The 13,533-nt window shown below is 37.7% G+C and overlaps 2 protein-coding genes across 7 annotated transcripts in view; one reads left to right on the top strand and one right to left on the bottom strand.

Moving 5' to 3' along the window:
- Nucleotides 1–750: 750 nt before the first annotated feature.
- LOC129241815 (helicase POLQ-like) lies at nucleotides 751–8,267 on the top strand. Its single transcript, XM_054878332.1, has 9 exons — nucleotides 751–1,891; nucleotides 1,961–2,139; nucleotides 2,210–2,483; nucleotides 2,570–2,775; nucleotides 2,842–2,987; nucleotides 3,057–3,510; nucleotides 3,701–4,582; nucleotides 4,645–4,779; nucleotides 7,713–8,267. Exons 1-9 carry the CDS (start codon nucleotides 808–810, stop codon nucleotides 7,779–7,781), a joined length of 3,429 nt encoding a protein of 1,142 aa, XP_054734307.1. The 5' UTR covers nucleotides 751–807; the 3' UTR covers nucleotides 7,782–8,267.
- The window catches only part of LOC129241816 (uncharacterized), a 48,111-nt gene continuing 42,840 nt past the window's right edge, over nucleotides 8,263–13,533 (bottom strand). For 2 of the 6 annotated variants that reach the window (XM_054878335.1, XM_054878336.1), the window contains 3 exons: nucleotides 11,947–12,080; nucleotides 11,605–11,889; nucleotides 8,263–11,519 (listed from right to left, as the gene is read on the bottom strand). In XM_054878335.1, the coding sequence (XP_054734310.1) occupies nucleotides 9,323–11,519; nucleotides 11,605–11,889; nucleotides 11,947–12,080 (2,616 nt within the window). In that variant the 3' untranslated portion in view covers nucleotides 8,263–9,322. The remainder of the gene's footprint in view (nucleotides 11,520–11,604; nucleotides 11,890–11,946; nucleotides 12,081–13,533) is intronic. The other 4 variants (XM_054878337.1, XM_054878339.1, XM_054878333.1 and 1 more) reach the window with 4 other exon arrangements.

Raw genomic sequence — 13,533 nt, 5'->3', positions numbered from 1 at the left:
AGAGAGGACTTTATTGCTCAGTTGCCTAGTTAGTCCAAAGTAGCACTTGTTGGCAAGAAAGATTCTAAGTGGACACTGGTCCTCATTAATTCGCTGTGTCGCCGGTTTGGTGAATTGAATATCAAAGGGCTCTGTTTCTTTATGTACACACACCAAGGAGAATTGAATATCTAAGGTGGCGCGATTAAAAAACAGGTACTTTATTTTTCGCGATTTTGACAAGTTGGACGTCAGCTCCCTTCGCAATACAAAACAATGGAACAAAACAAACAAAATTAGGAGAAATTACATGTTTGTGAAAATTCAGTGAAGGGCTTGGTAATATTGTGATTTGTGAAATTTAAACTAAGCAAAGCAATGAAAACGAAGTGCCGTGTATTAAATTGTGAATGCACAAATTAATATAAAGCTTCCAAATACAGTTTATTTGCGTTTTTATGCGTAAGACGCCGTGATACGAAAGTGCGTTTGTGAGCGTAATTTATTGTGTTTGGTTGCTTGCATTGCTTTCGCCTACTCTTCTTCTTCGCAAACAAGTTATTCCCTTTCCTTTGAGATGTTTATTCATGGACGCTTACGACGGCGAGTTCAGAAGGTGCAATCGTAAGCAAGTAACGTCACACCATCAAAATCGCAAAATATAAAGTAGCGGTTTTCGAAAGGCGCCACCATCTGTATTTTGTACATCGTGGCATCCACACGTATTTCAACAATCAGATGTTTTCTATTTATTTCTATACATGAAATTCAAAGGCGCGCAATTTTTAAACCAAATTCTTTTGAGTGCTGGTTATCATAAAAACTAACATGTCGAAAAAAGTGCGTAAGGTCCAATGGAGTTCTCCTGAATTAACGACCAAACGAAAATGCTTGGATACAAATTTAATAAAAACAGTGCATCAAACCCAAAATCTGTTCTGGCCGGAAGATGAGGAGGATAGTTTTTTTACAGTGTCGAAATTGAACTCGGTGATAAATGATAAAATTTGCACTAATATACTTGGTGAAAAGAACAGTTCAGATTTTACTAGTCTTGAAAGAGATTCCAACTTATTCTGTTCCCAAACAGCTTTGGGTGTTAATCAGGAGCAACAAGTTTCTGGAACTCAACAAAATAACATTCCCCAATTAAGCAACTTCAATGAAGAAACTTTTTTATCGAAATCTGTATTGGATAACATTATGACAGGATGTAAAAAAACTATTCAGAATAAGAATTATGAAAACGATTTATTATCTAAACCCGCGGACGATAAGAGTTTCTTAACTATCTCTGCAGTGGAACATTTACTTAGCGACACTCCCTTAGTGCTTTTTTCGAGCCCGAATGAAGGTAACGATATAGATAAAAATCAATTGAAGGATACTGCTCCATTGGATGTTGAAAATGCTTGCAATTTCCATCATAATACCGCTGATGACAGCATGTTTAACACCATTAACTTACATACTGAGCAAGAGGATGAAAGCCAAAAGCAGTTAAAGATAGATGACACGTTATTTGCGAACATAAATATAGAAGAAGACTTGACCAAGGAAGATGACAGAGAGCTGTTTACAGAAGTTATTGCAAATGATACGGGGATTCAAAACTCCCAAAGATTTCTAGATGACCTTGCGATATTTAAGGTGCCACGCATGGTACAGCCAATAGAAAACAAATCAAATACCCTTCAAGAGCGTGACGGTGTTATGCGTGGATCGCAGTACGTGGTACGCAGTGATTTGGTAAATAATACGGCTCTTTCGAACCTTTCACGGCTGGACTGGGACTCTCAGGCATTTTCCGATAAGTTCGAAAATGATTTCCCAAGCAAAGGTGACTTCTTTGGGCTTCCAGAAAAAGTTAAGCAAATGATTTTCCAACATAAGGGTATACAAAATTTATATGGTAAATATTAAATATATTATATAAAACAAAATATTTACATATATAATAGAAGCTGTTTATATTTAATAGAATGGCAGGAAGAATGTTTAAATTTGCCAGCTATTCATATGCGCAAAAACTTGATCTATGCTCTGCCAACGAGCGGAGGTAAAACGCTTGTTGCTGAAATATTAATGCTGAGAGAGGTGTTGTGCCGAGAAAAGGATGTACTTTTTATACTACCTTACGTCTCAATAGTACAAGAAAAGGTTAATGCGGTGTTGCTTGATAACTTTGTCTTTAAATAATAAATATGTGCGTTCGAATAATATAATTTAGGTCAGCGCTATGTCTCCATTTGCAATAGCAATGAATTTTATCGTGGATGAATACACCGCCGGAAAAGGAAAATGCCCACCAATGAAGCGGAAAAAACGTAAAAGTATATTTATAGCTTCGATAGAGAAAGGTGCTGTTTTAATAGATAGCTTAATCGAGGCGCAACGGGCTGATGAAATAGGGTTGGTTGTGGTCGACGAATTACATCTAATAGGTGAAAAGGGACGTGGCGCCATATTGGAGGCATTACTTACCAAGATTATGTTCATAGACGGTAAAGTGTTTTGTATATAGTTATTAATACACCATTTTGACTGCGAGCAATTTACACATGCAAATATGAATGTTACATTTTTTCAGTTAATATCCAAATTGTGGGCATGAGTGCAACTATTGGAAATCTTACAGAAGTTTCTACCTTCTTAAAAGCAGATATATATACTCGAAGTTTTCGCCCTGTTGAGCTAAGGGAGTTTATAAAATGTGGCAATGATATATTGGAGATAAATACGGCAGGCAAAACCTTGGAGGAAGTTTTCGTTTACAGCCGTAGCGTTAATTTTAATGTGAGTTCATGATATGAGTATAACTTATATTATGAAGTTTGCCAATTTATTTATTCTCCTTTTCAGTACAGCGAATCCTTAACACGATCCGACCCGGATCACCTGGCTGGATTGGTTGCAGAATGCGCTCCCGAACATTGTGTGCTTGTATTTTGTCCATCGCGAAAGAACTGCGAGAATGTCGCTTTGCTGTTGAGCCGTATTTTACCAAAGTATATGAATATTGCACCAATATGAAATACATTAAGTAAAAGTTGCATAACCTCTTGCAATCCGTACAGAAAATTTGTCCAACATCGAAAACGTGAAAAGGAAGATCTAATGGATGCATTGGATAAGGTGTGTGGTGTGCTTGGAGATGTCTTAGCTAAGAGTATACCTTATGGCATAGCGTACCATCACTCTGGTCTTACTATTGATGAACGGAAGTTCATTGAGACCGCATATCGCTTTGGAGTATTAAGCGTAATTTGTTGCACATCTACTTTAGCAGCTGGTGTGAATCTCCCTGCAAAGCGTGTCATCATACGTGCACCTTTTGTGGGTTCGGACTTTATGACACTTTGCCGTTATAAACAAATGGTAGGACGTGCTGGACGTGCCGGCATGGGTGAAGCCGGTGAAAGTTTTCTTATTACAACTAGTCAAAACAATGTACGTGTTGGCGAAATGCTTTTTTCACCAATGGACAAAGCCATAACTTCTTTAGACCACGAAAATTGTATCGGTTTACAGGTATGAAATTATGCCATTTATAGCAGTTGCACTGGGGTTAAGTTATATAGGTATATTGTGCGTGCAAAGGTTAATATTTAGATTTAGATTTAATTAAAATTAATTTGATTTAAGACCTTTCACTTCGTTTAGTTTCATGTGTTCGTAAGTATGTTTAATCACCAAATTATTGACAATTTTTTATTCACAGGGTTTGGTTTTAAGTGCGATTGGTTTGGAAATTGCTACATGCCGTTCTGATTTGTATCGACTTGTGGGTAGCACTTTGCTTTCAGTTCAAGCTCCAGAGTTAAAACTTACAACAGAAGAAATGGTACTGCAACTTATTCGTGAAATGTTTAAACACAAAGTACTAGAGTGCGCATCGACGGCAGCAGTAAAAGATAACATATCGAGCATACTTACTACACAGGATGTTGGTACTGCCACAAAACGCGCATCACAAGAACATCGTCGGCTTTTTGTTAGCAAATCAACACGTTTCCAGTTAACTAATATTGGCCGTGCAGCTTTTAAAGCTGGCATTGACTATAAACGGACCTACGCAATACACGCGGAGCTAAAATTCGCACAAAAACAACTAATATTGACGAACTATGCACACCTCCTGTATCTTGTGGTAGCTTTCAATTCAAATGTGAAGGGTGATGAATTATTTCCCGCCGATGCGGGTATACTTTATCGGCAATATATGTCATTAGATGACACTACGCAGGAACTATTCAAACTTCTTGGATTTACTGAATCGAATGCAGTGAAAATGGCAAGAACGTTGTCCGTTCAAGGGCCGCTTGAATTGAAATTGAATCGTCTCTATAAAGTGTTGGTTTTGATTGACATTTTAAATTTAAAACCTCTGCATATAGTGGCGTCCCGATACCAGGTAGAGCGGGGCATGCTTCAGACCCTTATTAATCAGTCAATTGCCGCGGCCAGTGCAATTGTGCGACTCTGCGAACAGCTTGATTACTTTTGGTGTTTCAAAGCACTCTTCGAGCGAATAGGCGCAAAGTTGGATCGATGTGGTACAATGGAATTGGAACCGTTGCTAGATCTACCGTCCGTTAAAATTGTATATGCAAAGTGGATATAAAAAGAATTTCAAATATGTTAAATATTAAAACATTTTTTCAGAATCGTGCTAAACAACTCTATAGGGCAGGTTTCAAGACAATCGAAGCTATAGCGAAATGTAAACCCATTCAATTATCGAGTTCGGTTGAGCATATGCCAATGAAAATAGCAAAAGAGATTATTTCGGCAGCAAAGGTAAATTATTCAGCAAATACGAAAATATGTATGAATTTGTATATGTACATATGCATCTACATTAATAGTAAAGCCCTGTGTATGATTTTACTTTACGAACTAAGTCAGTTTTTATACACATTAATTTAGATTCAAATGATGTATGTATGCCAATCGTTTGCGTGTAATTATAGTCTGTTTGCCTGAAGAGTTGTAATTCCATTCTCTCTACAATTCGAAGTAAGATCACAAAAAGATTTTTTTTATTATTATTTATAATAATTATAAAACATTTTTGATAACCGAATAACATACGGTTCTTTATGAGGAGCTATTTCGTGGTAGAAATACAGCCTTTGCCTGCGAACGGAGGACTGTCATTAGAAAAAATCTTTTCTACGGCTACGGTGACCCTACTTTATATACCCGCGCATATTTTAGTGAAATTTAGTTATTTTCACTCTTCATTTTTGGATCGTATAAACTCATGACAATGAAAGTTATAGCTTTTATATTAGACGGATATTTAGTCTTAACATATAAAAAGCGATCTGAAAAACATTGAGGTGGTATCACAAGCTATTTGCTTTACATATGCATGTTGTTGTTGTTGTTGTAGCAGCATAAACATTGCCCATATTTCCATACGGGGATTGCTGCTGGAGTGACAGTCCTTGGTCGGATATAAATCCGGGTCGTTTCGGTAACGTAGAACCGACTGTCGTGGAAACGTACATATGCATGTACTTAGCCTTGCCATAAATTCTGTGACAAATTTTACAATGCATACGGCGAGAACAAATTCGCACAAAAAAGTTCGGTAATTTTTGCTTTTGTTCGTATGCATTGTTTACTCATAAATTATACTCAGATTCGAGGCAAATTTTACTTTTTAACAATGCAGTGGGGAACTAAGGAAAATCGCATTGCAGTGATTGCATTACAAAAGTGGGGTAAAAGTGCCAGTGAGATCTACGAATTGATGAAAAAACTTAATATGTAGAGAACGTGTGATTACTGCACGATCAATCATTGTCCCCAAGCGTCTGAAGGGACACACAGAAAAAGAAGTGACCGTCCTCGCGTGGTTCCTACCAGTGCAGCCATAAAAGACGTTCGAGAAAGAATTCGCAGAAATCCTCTTAGAAGCAGAAAATCATGTACAGGGAAATGAATGTATCTATCAGATCCAAGTGCAGACTAATTAGAGCTGATCTCCACATGAAAGACTTCCGCCGCTCAATTGGTCATCTTTTGACAACGCGCTTGAAGAAAATTGGACTCGACAGATGCAAGCTGCTTCATCGGTGGCACGCGGCCAACGGCCATGAAAATATTCTTTTCACAGACGAGAAAATGTTCCCTATTGGAGAAGTTTTTAATAAGCAAAACGCCAAAATCCATGCTAAAACTTCTAAAGACGCAAAAAATGTTGTTCCAAGTGTTCAGCGAGGCCACCGTCCAGTCTCCGTAATGGTTTGGTGAGGAGTATCTTGTAAAGGCATTACATCTCTTCATTTCGGCGAAAAACGAGTTAAGACCGGGGCAAAAGTATACAAAAAAGGATGTCTTAGAAAGTGTGGTGAAGTAGTTGAGCACTAATCTCTTCAATAGATAGCGTTGGATCTTCCAGCAAGATTCCGCTCCAGCCCAATAGGGGAAAACCACCCAGCAATGGCTAAGAAACAATATTCCTGGGTTTATAGCGGCTGAAGATTGGTCGTCTGGAAGTCCAGATCTTAATCCATTGAGCTACAGTTTGTGGTCAGAATTGGAGAAAATGGCCTCACAGGAATTTGGAGAGTCTCAAACTATATTTGGTTCAAGCAGCGACGTCAATATCCATGGAAACCGTGTGTGCTGGAATAGCTGAATGGCTTAATCGTTTGAAGGCTTGTATAAAAGCAAACGGCTACCATTTGAATAATAGTACGTTTTTAATATTTGCATGATTAAATAAAATTAACTTCATTAAAAAAACCTAACGGACTTAACTTGTAACAGAACTTATGGCACGACTGAGTACATTAGTACTGTAAAATACTGTAACTCAATGCTATAATTATTTCAACAAGTGTTCGGCATAATAACTATATACAAGTATATTGTTTTTTTTTTTTTAATAATTGCTTTATTCGTTTTGTAATTTTACTAGTTTTCAATTTCAAGATTGAAATTTTTAATCAAAAAACAAAGTAAAAAGGGTTGATTAAGTTAATGACAAGATGCATGCCAAATAAGCATATAGAAAAATTAAATAACATATACTTATTTCGCTTTGTTTAATATACTTTTGGTAGCAGTTTTTCAAAACTTTATAGATGTCACGTTTTTTTCGTTTTTGAAAACTGTCGTTATATGGTTATAAGTTGATTTCGTCTATTTTAAGCATATAACTTACCTTGGACAAAGTGTGATATGTACGAGTACGAGTATACCAAATTTTATTGAAATATATTAAATTTTGCTCGATGGACATGGCTAAATCGACTCCTCATTCTGAGCATTTTGGTATATGTCTGGTATTGGTATCTATCTCGATTATTTTGTGCTGTTACATACCACGGTTATGTACACCAAATTACGATACGCTCGACCTTGGTGCGCGGGTATAAAAAAATCAATGTCCATCTTGCGCATCTTAGAAACATGATATTTATGATAAATTTGTTGATAACCTGTGTTCTATTACCTTTTTCGCCCGCAAAAATTTAAAATGTGACAGAAATGTTAATAATATTTTTACTCAATGCACAAAAAATCACATCACAAAAAGTCATATTTTTACTGAACTTTTTATATAATCAATACTTCCGATAAATTTATATTTTACTATAGGAAATTGAAATATAATTTTTAGAATAAATATTATAGTCTTTTTATTTATTTAAGTTCTATAATAGTATAACCAAAAATTTATGCATAGTAATTTTTCCCTTGCTTGTGTTTTGCAGATTATATTAATGAAGAAGTTAGACTATCTCGAAGAAGAGGCTGAGGCACTAAAAATGTGTCTGAAATAGGATAACGCTAGGATTATAGATACAAAATACATCTGTATATGGTCGATAATTACCTAAAACAAAATAGTATGTAAAGTGTGAAATCACTATGCAATTGTTGTTCTTATAAATAATTTTATTTTAAATTTGCTTTCCTTTCCAATGGATACGTATGTAAAAATTAATTTCTAATTGTTACAATTTTCATAGTTTGAACATTTTTCAACACAAGAATATGAATTAAGAAATAAATTGTAATTTTAAATTAATTAATTTCCACTGTTTGGCAATACACATATAAGATAAGGTTTTTTCCAATTTATTATAATTATAGTTAAACTCGATGCAATACCATTTACAAAGTATGTACTAAGTATTTAACGAATTCGACAAAACTAGCCAAAATCTCTAAAACAACCAATTCAAAGAAAACATACAAGTTGCATTACGAATTCCTGTATACAAAAATGCAATAATTAAAATAAAAAATAAAGAAAAGATATAAACAAAAAACTCATTTTAATTATATGACAAAATTTATAGAATTCTGCCTTTTGCTATCACGAAATTTGAGTATTTAATAATTTTAAAGTTTTAGTTTCACTTGCTGTTACTTTTAACTAAAACTTAACATTGCACACATACATGTACTCCACCATTGCTTCCCTTGCTTTCTTCTGATTTTCCATTTTCCTGATGCCTTGGTGCATAACTTCAGCTATTTTTTCAATCTCTTGTAATTTAGGGCTGAAATGAATATCAAATTTCGTAGAATGTGTTCTTTGGAAGCAGCTACCGGTATTCATATGCGAGTGTATACTATACGACATACATTCATGACCTTAATTAGCATGCCGCTGCGTGTGCTGTGTGTTTGTGTGCGTGTTGATAGGAAGTGTGGCTGTTTTCAAATACACTTATTTACATTTTTAGAGTTACCTTAAAGAGGAATGAATAGCAAATTTCATATTACATATTTTTATTAAACATTCTTACTTCTAAAGGTTGGAGATTGCATTGATTTGCAACTGAACGAAAAAAGTAATGAAGGAAAAGGTTATTCAAAAGTTTAGAGACAATGTAAAGCTTTAGAGCAGAACTGGAACATGCGAAATAAGAAAACGATAATGAATGAGCAACTTTTGAAAAAAGTCAGAACTATGCATTTTTATTGAGTTTTTTCGTACTGGAGAGGCAAGGTAATGTGTCGCATTGCAAAATCTATAAAATGGCAATAATAAATAATATTTTCGTGGGCTTATTAAAGTTTTAGGAATTACAATTGCCAATTTATCATCCCTTTAATTGATTGATGATATTACCTAATTATTACTTAAGTATAAGTGAAATGCGAAATAATGCAACACCAAATTAGTATCGAATATATAATTTATGAAAGTATGAAAAAGAGTTTGGAATCCCTTTGAATGCTGAGAAGCTGACAATACATACATAACAATGTAGATAAGTATGTATGTACATATATAGATAGGGACATAGAAAGAATGAACGTACGAATACATTTGCCATTGTTGCTAAATTATTGCTCGTGATTCTAACCTTTAGTATTCCAAATCATCATAGAAATGCTGGGCTATTCTCATGCTGACTCCCCTGTAGTCCGTTCGACTGGAATACGGTTGTGGCGCTGCGACAACCGCGCGCCTTCGGATATCTGTTGGTGAGAAATACGAATCATCACTATTGTAGTCATTATAAACACTTTGTTGTTGTTGTTGTTGTTGTTGTTGTTGTCTTGTTTGTTGTTGTGAATGCGAATGTTCGGGTAGCTGATGAATTTGAGATTGCAATGATATTGAAGCTTGATGCGGTTCTAAATGAGTTTGTGATTGACTAAGCGAGGCTTGAGGTTTAGTTTGATAGGAATTTTGTTGATGATGTTGTTGTTGATATTGATTATTGTTATTGTGATAAAGTGTTGGTGACTTATTGTTATTGACAAATGTACTGACGCCCGGCTCGGAAGCATACGCATTCTGGAAAGCGCTATTGTGATTTGGATGATTGTTGTAATGCGGCGCAAGCGGTTTAAGCGTTGGATTGAGTGCGTCGTTTAAAGTGACGTCATAGTCGTTTTCATAGAGCTCGTCTAATGTGATTTTGGGTTGCGGCTCTGGTCGCGGCTGAGATTCTGGCAGTGCGCTACGTGGCGGCAATGTTGTACGATGAATCTGTGCCAATTTTACTTCACTTTTACTTTCGCGCTCGTCGCCGTTTGAGCCATGTAGATGTGAATGAACCGACGCAATCGCTGAACCGCTGCCAGAATCTCGCAATATTGGTGCACCATGTTCGAGCAGGCGCACCCCCGATATTGTCGATCCCATGTCAATTGGAGTGCTGTCAGTCGTATGCGTGCTAAGTGGCTTAAGAGCCACACCAACCGGTTGTAAGCCACGTGGCAAGTATGGACTGCCACCGCGTGAAGGCAAGAATGGTCGTTTAACAACACGTACCGTTGCTGTGCGTCCTGAAGGCGAGTTGGCAGAACCTCTGCTCAACGATGCAGGCACCGGTGGCTCGTCCTCCTCCTCTAGCTCTGATTCGGGTGCTGCGTCTTCGATTGGTGCTAGAGTTGTTGATGTCGTTGTAGTTGAAGATTGCCGCAAACGGGCACTGCCTCCTGTTTTAGATCGATTTGAGTTTGCACGATTCCGAGTTTGGCGCTCAGGTTCTTGCTCGTAAAAGTCTTCTTCTTCTATTGGACGACGCGGTTTCTTTGAGCCTTTACGTGCTGCTGATTTCGGCCTTAGTCGGTGAACTGGCCGAAGGGGTCGCTCCTCATAGTCATCATCAACAAAGTCTACATCATCAGCGCCACGACCTACGGGCGGGCCAAAAGAGCTGCGATTGCGAGTGGTGAAAGGTCGTCGACGGCTACTGGTATGACTGTCGACAGGTTCGTTAGATGCCCCACCAATGCTATCGTAATCATCTTCTTCGGCGATGGTTAAATGCTTCTTTTCAGTAGTTGGACGACGAATGGTTGTTCGTGAAATATTTTTCTTGATTAAAGGTGTGTCATTTTGATTACGCCTCCTCGAACTAGGTACATCATCTTCATCAAACTTACTTTCTGTGACACGTCTACGTGGGTGGACACGCTGTGCCCGCACATCATCATACGATTCATCTTCATAGTAATCTTCTTCAGTTACGTGTGTAGCTTCAGGGCTGGGAGTGGTTCCTGTTTTTTGTACGGGGTACTGGAACTTCTTCTTTTCGTTAAGAGGAACCGGGCGTGCAATTCTTGGTGGTGCACGTGGACGTGCATACACGGAGCCACTACCTGCTTTGGGCGTGATAAATTCTTCCAATGGCTTAGGTGTGGTTTTTACTTTGGGTGGCGCTTCCTCCTCAGCAGCCTCCTCCTGGTCCGGTGCATGCGCTTGTGGTTTTTCGTAATCATCTAAGTCATCGATACCTGAAGAGGGTATACGCTTTTCATTGATTCGACGTCTTCCAGTAAGACGGCGGGGAGGGGGATCTACAGGATCAACTGAATCTGTTGACGGGGAAATGCGTGCCTTGTCCTTTCGATTCGGCAGCATGCGATCATCATTGAAACTGCGGCGCTCATCGCCACCTAAGCGACCTGCACTCGTTTTACGACCTCCGCTTTTTCGTCTGTCCGCTGGTTTGTTTCGTGCATTATGCCGATCGTGTTTACGCCGATCAGAATCGTCATCATCTTCTAATTCTTCTTCATCACGGAAACGGTCTCGTGAGTTTTGACGCCTATAATAGAAATAGAATTGTAAATATATATTACCAAATGGGTCTCTTCAGTAGTTTTAGATTACTTTATTATGACTCCATTTACCTCGGCTTATCTTCGCTGTAGTCTTCCTCATACTCAACTACTGGTTGACGTTGTCGAGGTCTAGGTTTTCGTCGGCGATTCAAACGTTCTTCATAATAATCATCTTCATATACTGCCAACGGTTCCTCCTCATCTTCGTAGTAATAATCATCTATAGGACGACGATTCATCGGACGCCGCAATGGCCGTAACGGTCGTACTATCCGCCTGCGTGGCGTTGGAGGAGGTTCTGTAGTAGTTGTTGTCGTCGTTGTGGTTGTCGTGGCCATATAGAGATCATCATTTCTGAAATACTTGGATGAATTAATCTTTATTATATATTGATATCAGTTGGGCCAGTACCTGTTCCAGTAATTCTTCGAACCCTCGCAGTCAACATCGGAAACAAAGTGACAAATAAAAGTTCGTTGATCGAACGCAGTGAAATTGGCGCAGAGAAAATCGTGTCTGATACCATAGACACAGTGGTGATACACCTGAAATATAAGAGAATGAATATGTAAGGCAGGTTTAATAAACTTGAAATAGTTCGAAGAGATTACAAATAATACTAAATATTACGCTCAGGTATTCAAAATTTTAAAAAGCAGACACAGCAAAACATGTGTATGATATATAATTAGCGCGTAGACATCTGTTATGTGCTTAGCCAAGCTCTCCTCCAATTGTGGAGTGCGGTTTGAAGTCTTTGACATTTTATTTTTCAAAATCTTTTGCATCATCAGATCCCGCCGAAAGGTAGTCACGCTCCACCCCATTCGACTATAGCGCAGCAAAATGCCTATATAAAAAAGTTACCGATGTGGAGTGTATCTGGGTCTTTACTCATTCAATAAAGTTTCCGGATGATGTCAGCAAGTATTAAAAGAGAGTATTTCTACTCCGAATAGAGTACTCAATTTAAGGTAAGTGGCTACATCCTAAGCGTTATTGGTCATTGCATTACTATATTTTCTTATTTCTTGTTTTTTCATTATTTACAATAATTTTTTTACAAGACCTCCCTTGGTTAAGAATCGCTAACCTGGGGCTTAATCGTATTCACTCTTGGTGAAATTTGTAGGAGAATTTTCGGGTCTATTTAAATGACCTTTGTGTAAAGGTAAATAATAAGAAAAAGACATCTAATACATACTACTGTGGGCAAAAAGTAAGGTGAATTTATTTATCAAACTTCGCGGGATTAAAATTTCGCTCTAGTTATTTTTTTCATGAGTTGACAGCACTGTTAATAACATCTGGGCCAACTTTCATGTGAATGTCATTATCAGTAATATATTTACGCTTGTGTTTACCAAACGACCAAGAATGCATTTTTCGATTTTAACAATGTCTGATTTGATTGAGCAGAGAAGTGCCATCAAATTTTGTTTGCGGAATGAAATTTCGGCTGCGGAAACGTTTAGCATGTCGCAGAAGGCATTTGGTGATTCGACCATGTCGCAGAAAAATGTTTATAAGTGGTACAAAGACTTCAAAGAGGGTCGAGAACGTGTTGATGACTTGGAGCGCTCCGGACGACCATCGACGTCAACAGATGACCAGCACGTCAATAAAGTGAAGGAGTTAGTGCTCAAAAATCGTCGGTTGACTGTTAAAGACCTTACTGATATGATCGGAATATCAGAAGGATCTGTGAAAACCATTTTGAAAGACCATTTGGGCCTACGAAAAGTCAAATCTCGTTTGGTACCGAAAACTCTCAATTTCTTGGAAAAAAGTCATCGCGTTGATGTGTGTGAAACAATGCTTTCAGACTATCAGGACAAGCTCAAATGCATCATTACGGGAGATGAGACTTGGATTTATGCTTACGACCCTGAAACAACCGACCATCAAGCGAATATCGTGCTAAAGGCGAGGCCAGACCGAAAAGAGCACGTCAAAGTCGTTCAAAAATAAAGGTCATGATGACAGTTTTTTTTCGAT

This window comes from Anastrepha obliqua, chromosome 3 (assembly GCF_027943255.1).
Source record: "Anastrepha obliqua isolate idAnaObli1 chromosome 3, idAnaObli1_1.0, whole genome shotgun sequence".
Classification (NCBI taxonomy): domain Eukaryota; kingdom Metazoa; phylum Arthropoda; class Insecta; order Diptera; family Tephritidae; genus Anastrepha; species Anastrepha obliqua.
This window is presented reverse-complemented; position numbering and strand designations above follow the sequence as displayed.